Genomic DNA, 9504 nt, shown 5'->3' on the forward strand with positions numbered 1-9504 from the left:
CGTCCTACCACCCTCTCCATCTATTTTCCTCTGATAGCTGGGTCCGAGGCTCCGCGTGCCCTCCGTCTGCTCTCTCCCCCACACCCTCCCTCGCGTCCTCCTTCATAGGAAAATTCCCACTCCTCTTTCACCGTCGCCTCCTAAAATCTAGCCCTAGAACTCCAGCCAAGCGCCCGTCGCCGCCAGAGGTCGCTGAGATGGTAGATCCACCCCTGCTCACACCAGCGGTCTCTGCCGATCGAAGCTTCTAGCAATGTTCCCATACCGCCCCTTCGCACCGCCATGCCTTCTCGCCCTCATCACGTGGCCGGTTTTCGTGCGACCGCCGCACATGTCACTACGCGCGGTGCGGTGCACGGTAAAGGAGCAGCGGGTGCATATGGCAACGAAGCAGATCCAATGGGAGCTCATCGAGATGCTCACCCGTGACCCCATCTTGCAGCGCGCCGTGCTCCTCGAGGCCGCGCTCGGTGTTGACCGTTACCTCTCCTCCTTTACCACCATCACCGACATCAAGCTGTCCAATGACCTCTAGGTTAGGTCGTCCACCCGTTACGCCCTCAAATGACGAGAGCATGTGATCTGAATTTCGATGTGTGCAGGTGTGCAAGGAGTATGTGTCCGTGTTTGGGGACTATAGGGGGAAGAAAGTGGCCATCGAGGGACTCAAGGCCAAGACAAGTACATCAGAAGCCAGATAGGCAAGCGGATGAGGTTGCGCCTCACCCCCGGGAGACGGTTCATGGAGGATGAGTCCATGGTGCGTGGAAGCATGGTACAATTCAAACTTATTTTGTTTTATCAGACATTGATGTGTTACTACTTGCATGGAATAATTTTGTTCTGCTCTGCATTTTAGAGATGTCGAAACTTCAAAGTTTGGTAGCCATACAGATACCCCCTATGATACACTTATCATCATTTCTGTTCTACTGTTCACTTACAAGTTGCAGCACAGAGACCGTGTTTTTTGAACTATCCTTATGCTTTATGTGAATAAGAATCATAAGCCCATGTGCGAGACTGCGAGGCAACTAGCTCAATTTCTGGAAACTTTTCAGATTTATGTCACAACTCTATAAAATGAACAATTTGATGGGCTGTAGGAGCTGTATTGCAACACAACGAATCATCCCACTAAGAAAATTTCTCACAGAGCTTGCCATCTTCGTAGATCCTTGCTATACTTGACAAACTAAGGGAGGGAAGGGAGCAGCAAGAAGGAAAAGATGGAGAAGAAGATACAAAAGGTTCAAATATATCAGAAGCAGATGGTGATTGGGACACAGACAAGCCAGATGAGGAGAATATCATTTATGCAAAATAGCCAATTGTGTCTTCTTAGAACTTGGTCGATATTCATCCTTCATCAGAACACAACAGGTGCCCTTTTAAAAATTCTATTCATTGTAAATTTTAGGCCATGACCAAACACTTTACAATAAGCTTAGAGATTTATAGTAACCCTTTATCCTTTCAAGTATCATGGTTTTAGAATATTATTCTATTTTTGCATATTGTCGGAAAGGAAATCATAGTTGATTTAATGTGTATGCACATTGGGTTAAACTACTTTGCAAGTCATAGAAAGAGAAAATTAAGTTGCCAATAACCGTTGGCAAGTAAAAAAAAATTAAACAATTAGCATTGAGTTTGTGATCTTTTATAAAATCATACCTATTTGTTTAAATCAACTTAGGCTCAGCATTTATTATTTCCCAAGATAAATGATATACTGAAAATATTAAACACTATGGAAATAATATGATGATAGCACGACATACATATTGAACCAATTTCCTTGTTATTTAAAGTAACATCTAGAATAAAACTCTGGCTTTAAGCTGTTAATTTGTTACTCCTTACTTGCATTACTTTAACATTCAACAAAGTAAATGACAAATGCATCTGACACTATGAGACAATATTTGAGACACATATATATCCTCTGTGCTCGTGTTTATTTCTTCTTCCCTTTCAGTACATGTTTTTCCCATGGAAGATATGCACAGATAATTGCTCATCTCCGCACCTCCATGCGATGAAATTATACTTAAAAGCACATTTTGTCTCCAGCATTGCAATCTAAAGTCGAATCATATCGTGTTAATGTTGATGCTAACGAATAAAAAATATTAGCATGTTATCAGTATGATCATGGATATGTTATGGTGCATTGTATATAATGCTATAGATAGTAACTTCTTTTACATGTTACGTCTTAAAAGCAAATTATAGCTTCCTGTTGCAACGTATAGGTACATGACTAGTTAAAAAATGTGGACCATGTTGATCTACTACAGGTCACAGCTGCTCCGAAAGCAATGGTGATCTGCGTCGCTCGTAGCAGGTTTGGTTCGATCCACGGCAGTTGGGCGGTAGGTCAGCAGCGGTTGCCTGGTTGGGTTCCTTTTCGTTTCTTGCTGCCAGCGTTAAAGCCAGTTCGTTCAACATGCATGACTCGGTTAAGTTAGATACGGTTTGGTAGGTTGTAGAAGTTAAATATGATGATATTGTTTAGGATGGATGAGATGATTTTGGATAAGAGTGTACAAGTAGTATGTTTGGTTCAATGTCTGAAATGATATACGAGAGCGTTTGGTTGAATATATGGATGTACATATTAATGTGTTTAGTTGTTAAAAAGATAAGAACTATATCTATTTATAACTTAATTTATTTTATAATATCATCATTTTATAATTATAATTATCAATAATTATTTTAATTAGTACTAATTACAATCTATTTTCTTAATAATTAAGGGGGAAATGAGTATCCATGTTTGCTCTCCAGGTCGGAAAATTACCATGTTAATTAGATAAAAGAAAAGTATATATAACACTTATTGTTATGAACATCTAACGGTCTATATTTAACTAAAGAGTCAATCTTGAATACAATTAATAAATAGCTAAATTCGAAATTAAAATATATGTAAAGTTAGTAGTTTGATTTTCATACGGATTGAAAAACAAAATATCTAAATAAAGAGTCCAAATAAAATAAAAGTAATAATAATTGAAATTAGGGTTAGAATAGAAAAAAAGAAGGATACATATCGAATATAGTCTTAGAAAAAATCAAATACCTAAATAAAGAGTCTGTGTAAATATAATTAATCAATAGCTAAGTTTTATAATAAAAAATAATGAAAATATTTAAAATTCTTATTAAGATAATAGGTTAAGAAGCACCATGTAACTCAAGTTTGTCGCATTAAGCAGGCAGCAGGCAAGGCAAACTTTTTCTAATTTTAGTTAGACTACCTATACCTGACATACGATTTTAGTAATTGATCAAAAAAATATATGAATCAAACCAATACATATATACAATTTGGATACAAATTTAGAGCATAAATAATGTTCTCTTCTATGAACATAATTTTTTATTTCTTCTAGTTTTATGTGTTTTGTAACTAAATGACGCTAACCTCATTAAAAAAAACTAAAGAGACTAATTTTTAATCAAAAGTTATTATGACAAAAATTATAGCGAGGCTAGCTGCACTATTAGCATGAACCATCTTGCTAGTTAATTATAGCTTAACATGTCACTATTTATCGCTAATTACCTATAATAACACTTAATTATAGCTAATAACATCTAATTGTAACTAATACATAGTTAATTGTTTTTAATACCCACTAATTATCACTAAGTACATGTAATTACATAAGCTAACAGAGCATCTACGAGATAGTTCAACCAATTTTTTCATATAGAATGGTTCAACATGTTAATAAAGTATTTCTAAAATCTGTATCATTCTTTCTAAATAAATTATTACCATTTATCTAACAAAATATAAATATAATAATATATCAAGTATCATCCCATATAAGTATCATCCAGAACCAAACACTGCGTCGGCATCGATCATCGGGAGGAAACCAATCCGCAGCCGGTGGTGCCTTCGAGAAGAAAAGTGAACGGCGAAAGTTCCCGTGAAAGCGAGGCCCCGGCCCCCGGCCGGTGTGTGTTACGTACGGCGGCATGCGTGGTGATAGCTGATGGTGATGATAGCTGAAGTATTTTTTTTCCTGGTTTCTTATCTCACTGCAGGGGACACCTCAGAGTCAGAGGCCATTTGGATTCCAATGCAGTTGTTGGAAAGTCAAATGGTTTTTTCTTTGAGCTGATAGCAAAACGCTGTCGGTAAACACGTTGAAGAATGCTCTCTGGAGAGAAATTGTTGTGTTTCTGGACCAATAGGGCGTTCTTATGGAGGATTTCTGATAACGGCTGTTGATCTGTCGAAAGTTCAAATGAAATTTGTCAAAACAATCGTCACACTCCATTGATTAATCTTTCTTATGACCTCAATTTAGACTTTCGATGTGAATTGATAAAGATCAGTACTCCTGTTTGGCCATATTGGCAGCGCCTAATGAATCAATAGTAGAAATTCTGCTATAGGCTAAAAGAAGGTAACAATTCCAGCTGCGACCCCTTTTTGTTTTACGAATATGTTCAGTTTACACAAGGATGGATTTAAGATTCGGAGTAGTCTTATTTTTTCGAAACAAGGTATTAACCCGTGTTCCCTTTTTCACTAAGACAAACACAAACAATATCCAAGGTACAATGACTACTGATGTTTCTTTATGAATTTTACGGACTATTTTCTCTAGCTTATGTTTCCCCTGCATAATACAACTAGTCAAATAGAGCTTCATGGCACAGTATGAAATGTTTTTTTACTGCATAATATAATATTCAAACTAAACTGATGATGATCTTTGAAACATTGCTCCATGGTATAGCATACCACAAGTGCTAGTGAATGAGACCAAGAGAATCGACACTAATGTACACTTCCAGTGAAATGTAAGTCAAACATTAAGTTATATCACAAGGTCCATATTATGTACAAGTACAACTCTACATAGCTACGAGTATCTTATTATATGCACCCAACTGTCAATTTTCATGTAAAAGGGAGATGGATACCTGACCCGCCAGCTGTAAGGAAGTCCTAAAGCTGTTGCCGACCAACAACTTCTAAAGCATTTCATTTCTACTACTACTTTGTGCACGTGGCAGCTGAACCTAGAAACGGTAATTAAAAACGCCTACTCGATTTACAAACTAGCCCTTGCACCATCCCATATTTACACAAGGATCCCATCGGGCACACGTGGACACTGTCCTCACGAGCAGGATCTTACGAGGCCGAGGTTGAACAGGTTCTTCCTCACGAGGCTCCCCAGCGAGAACAGCCCGGCGGCGCCTCCTCGGCCGGCGTCGCCCTCCGTCGAGCACAGGCGCGGCCACCGCTCCTCGTCCACCCGGAGGCTCTCCGTGCCGATTCTCTGGATCACCTCGTCGATGGTCTTGGGGTCCGCGGGGCGGCCAGCCACGTCGGTGACGTGGAACACGTTCATGGCCATGTCGCCCCTGGTGCTGATCTCGGTGTGCGTGACCGAGAGGCCGTTCTCCCGGAACACGCGCGTCACGTAGGCGAGCAGCCCGCGCCGGTCGGTGATGCGCAGCTCCAGCCTCACGCCCTGCTGCACAGAGGATCGAGTCAGAACTCAGAAGGGCGCGGCTGGGGTTTCGGCCTCACACGTGGTGGCGAAGCGGAAAGTTGGGCAGCAAGAAAGAGTCTTTGCGCTGGGGATTCTGGAGGGAGGTGAAGGAAAGGAGATAGGACATATTCAGTGATCACGCACCTCGGATTTGCGCCTCTCGATGGCCGCTTGCAAGCATTGGATCACGCGCCGCCTCTCGCCCGCCGAGCTGATTGGCCGCCCGTCCAACCGCCTGATGTAAAACTCCTGCGGCCAAACAAAGCAACAGGCAATCAGGTTAGCTTGGTTAATTCAACCGACTCAAAACAGGTTCAGAGACGAAAATGAATGGTTTAGCAGGCGTAAGTAAGTTTATACTGTCTGAATACAATAGCAGCAGCATTTCGATTAGTTTTTGCAGGATACTGCTCATTATGCACGGATGAAATTTCGAAGAAGAATAATCTAATAAGGCAAATAAAACTATTCCCTGCATTTTAACCTGACAAGTTACAGAAGAAAATATCAAGAACAGAACTCAGTTAACTTTGAGCTCACACAAGAAACACAATCAAAGAAAACAAAAGTGAAAAGTGGGGTAAAAGTGAAAAAATGACACATAATCAATCACCCATGTAAACATCGAGATTCATGACAGGAATTCCAAACCAAGAAAAATAGGTGAATGGGGAAATTACTAATAGCGACCCTAATTTAGCGCAAGAAAAGGGGAAAAAATCAAGAGCTCCAAATGTGAAACCCAACCTGTTTCACTCAAAAAATCTCGGGGATCAATCGAGAAAGAAACAGCCAGAGGCCTCACCTGTTGCGCGTGATCGCCGTCTGTGTCGAACGTGCCGTGGTACACCACATAATCCAAGTCCGTCAAGGTGCAGACGACATCGAACAGCAGCTTGGGCCGGTCGCGGCAGCTCACCGTCACCACCGAGTACCCCCTCTCCCCCCAATCCTGCACCGCGACCGCCGTCGTCGTGGGCGCCTCCGCCTCCTGGGCGCGGCTCTCATCCTCCCCGTCCTCGTTGAGCAGCTGGTGGAGCCTCCGGTCCAGGTTGACGGCCGCGGCGTCGGCGAGGACAGTCCTCGCGCCGCGGGCGCCGCCGCGGAGGACGTGCCTGAGCCTGGACTCGATGCGCATGATCCGGGCCACGTCGTCGATTGGCGCGCCCGTCTTGTCGTCGCGGACGAACACGAGCGCGGCGACGCGGCCACCGTGCGTCCACGCCCTGGCGTCGACGATGCCGCAGCGGAGGTCGTGCAGCACGGCGAACACCTCGGAGAGGAGGCCCGGGCGGTCGGCGCCGACGAGCTCGAGCAGGGTGAGCGCCCCCGCCGCCCCGGCGGTGGGCGTCGGGCGCGGCGACAATGCGTCGGCGGAGAGCAGCGAGGACTCGAGGCGGGCCAGCAGCGCATCGGCGTCGGCCACCTTGCGGCCCGCAGCGTCGGTGACGTGGAAGACATCCATGAACCAGCGGCCGTCGTCGGAGGAGATGTAGCCCTTGCGGACGCAGACGCCGTGGTCGGACAGCGCGGCCACCGCCTCCAGCAGCACGCCGTGCTTCCGCGCGCTGTGCACCTGCACCAGCGTCGCCGTCGCGCACACCCCGCTGTCCACCACCACCCTGTACCGGCAAGGGCAACCGCTCGATCGATCGATCCAAGAACAAGCGCCGTTTCAAAAAGAAAAAAAAAACCCCACTGTCCCTTACCTCGGGTTGTTCATGTGGCGCACGAAGAGCTCGTACACCTCGGAGGGATGGTACCGCTCCATCGCCGGACCCCGAGCCTCTCCTCTCCTCTCCTCTCCTCTCCTCCGCTCCGCTTAAGTTCCCCGGCCTCTCGCGATGGTTCCTTTTGCTGTCCGCGCCCCCTTGCGTTTCTCTTCCTCTTTCCAGGGCAGGCGAAGGCTTCGGTTCGGTCGGAGGGAGGGACCGTAAATTTGGTTGGGGATGGGGAACGAGGCGTCGGTTCAAAATTGGGTGCGGGAACGGTGGGTTTTTGCTGTCCCTTGGTGTGGACTGGCTGTGTGGGTGCGGCTGTGGGGATCGCCGGGGTTGTCTCGGCAGCGTCCGTCTAAAATGGGCGGGCGAAACCGCGATCTCACGCGATTCCTGCCACGGATCGGCGCGCGTTTGGTCGGGGCGGGATCCGGCGGAGTCAAACGGCGGTCGCGGTCGCGGACGAGGACCGGGCAAGCGGAATGGTATGTGGTTGGACTGTTGGAGTTGGACCAATTCAAACGCGTGTGAGTCATTCGATCTTAAACCGACGTACAAAATCCGGTGATACAGAGTGCTACATTGTTCCTTTGAACCGTAAATCATTAGAGTATTTTGCAGCTGCAGTGTTCAACATCAACATCAACATCTCGCATTTTACTTGCCTTCACCCACCCGACCACAAAGGATCCTAGTCCAACGGGTCCGGGTGTCAAATGTTCTAGGAGGCGCTGCCCTGTGGAAAAAGCTTCTCAGATCCGTTGAGAAAGTGATGACTCACTGCCCTTGTCGTGGGAAGGGAAGGGGATCGCCCGCTCCGCGCATGCGGGGCTGCCACAGGCACCTGACAGGCTGGCACCACGCGCGGCGCGGCCCTCTTTTTCGGATTTCTTTCTTTCTTGCGTTGGATCATTGAATGCACTGGTACAGACAGGACTCCACCTTGTTCCGTAGGAGTAGCATTGCATTACTACTTTCCAATCGGCGTGCGCGTATGAATTCTCCCATGACACTAGTAGTACAAGCATCCGAAGTCAAGGAACGTCTGAAACTTTCGGCGAGATAACCACTCCTACATTCCCTTGGCTATGTGGGCGTCCATACTTCAGAGTCTTCAGAAACATGGTTCGACGTGATTCCGAGGACTCGAAGCAATTAAGCAACACCGCATCTAAAGTGCCTTTACCTGGCGTTGCTCTTCCCAGGCTCAACAAACGGAAGCTCTTAAGCCGGAGACGGAAAAGGTAGAAGGAAAGCCGCGGCCTCGGCGGGCCTTGATACCGCCGACTCGGGTCTACTACCACCGCCATGTTCGGATCAGGGAATACCAGCACGCGGAGCTCGTTCACACCTGCCACAGCTCGCACGCACGCACGCGAAACTATGATTTCTGATGCATCCACCATCACGGCTTACGCCAGTGGTCCTCCCACCGAACCGTGGCCCCCGGGCATCTGCGCCGTTCAGACGAGTCAGAGTGATGGGGCCAATGCCACCGCGCGTCCCTTGTTGCTTGCCGTCCAAGCTAAACCATCACCTGGAAGATGCAGGACAAGCCTTTTTTTTTCTTCCTGAAGCTGTCAAGCTAGGCCAAAGACTGGCGTAATTCACTCGGTCAGAAAAACCCGTCACGGTTACACAATAGAAAAGACTAAACAGGTCATTGAATTCCAAGGACAAATAGACTGGTTGACAACAATCCAGATTAGTGCCATGCTGTTTTCTATCCGCTTTTCGAACCTAGACAGACAGAATGCCTAAAAGCGAAGATAATGAAGCTGCACTTTCTGAAAAGTTACTTTCAATGGAAAGGACGTACCCTTGTTGTCACGTAGCACACGAAGAACCCAGAAAGACTATCAGAGATGGGATAAAGTCTCGCTAAATTTTTAGATGGATAAATTATCACTTGCACGCCTCTCTTCTAGTCGGCTTAGGTATAATTACCTAATGACCCTAAGAACCAAGTTAGTAAGCTCTCCATACACACCAAGAATCAACCAAAACATAGCGGAAACAAAACGTGACGAAGGCCAAAGCAAAACACCATATAAACAACAAAAACTCTCAATCTAATAGAGGGTAATGCGTAACCTCATGAAAGGGACGGTCTAATCTCAACAGAACTAGCCTTATGCAAGGGCCGGTCTAACTTATTTTCCCAGATTTCATCAAAACTTACAAACAAGGGGATACGATCTGAACTTATGTAAGGGGTGGTCTAACCTTTATATCAGAATCAGCGCTTCACA

At 45.8% G+C, this 9504-nt stretch overlaps 1 protein-coding gene and 1 pseudogene across 2 annotated transcripts; one reads left to right on the forward strand and one right to left on the reverse strand.

Annotated features, from left to right (window-relative positions):
- Positions 1-253: 253 nt before the first annotated feature.
- On the forward strand, positions 254-1327 carry LOC133914406 (probable ribosome-binding factor A, chloroplastic; annotated as a pseudogene).
- Positions 1328-4827: 3500 nt separating this feature from the next.
- LOC133916521 (ACT domain-containing protein ACR8-like) lies at positions 4828-7443 on the reverse strand. Of its 2 annotated transcripts, none has more exons than XM_062360214.1 (4): positions 7244-7443; positions 6340-7156; positions 5679-5783; positions 4828-5513 (listed from the first exon to the last, which is right to left on the reverse strand). In XM_062360214.1, exons 1-4 carry the CDS (start codon positions 7303-7305, stop codon positions 5157-5159), a joined length of 1341 nt encoding a protein of 446 aa, XP_062216198.1. In that variant the 5' UTR covers positions 7306-7443; the 3' UTR covers positions 4828-5156. The 2 variants fall into 2 exon arrangements, with proteins under 2 accessions (XP_062216198.1, XP_062216197.1); XM_062360213.1 differs by having other exon boundaries at positions 4828-5516.
- Positions 7444-9504: the final 2061 nt, after the last annotated feature.

The sequence above is a fragment of the Phragmites australis genome, chromosome 4 (genome assembly GCF_958298935.1).
Source record: "Phragmites australis chromosome 4, lpPhrAust1.1, whole genome shotgun sequence".
Taxonomy (NCBI): domain Eukaryota; kingdom Viridiplantae; phylum Streptophyta; class Magnoliopsida; order Poales; family Poaceae; genus Phragmites; species Phragmites australis.

Bases quoted from the DNA above. Each gene is read 5' to 3' on its own strand.
- LOC133916521 (XM_062360213.1), bottom strand. From the start codon at position 7,305: ATGGAGCGGTACCATCCCTCCGAGGTGTACGAGCTCTTCGTGCGCCAC. The intron at 7,157-7,243 runs GTAAGGGACAGT...TTGCCGGTACAG, and splicing joins CGCCACATGAACAACCCGAG to GGTGGTGGTGGACAGCGGGG. The intron at 5,784-6,339 runs GTGAGGCCTCTG...GTTTGGCCGCAG, and splicing joins ACGGCGATCACGCGCAACAG to GAGTTTTACATCAGGCGGTT.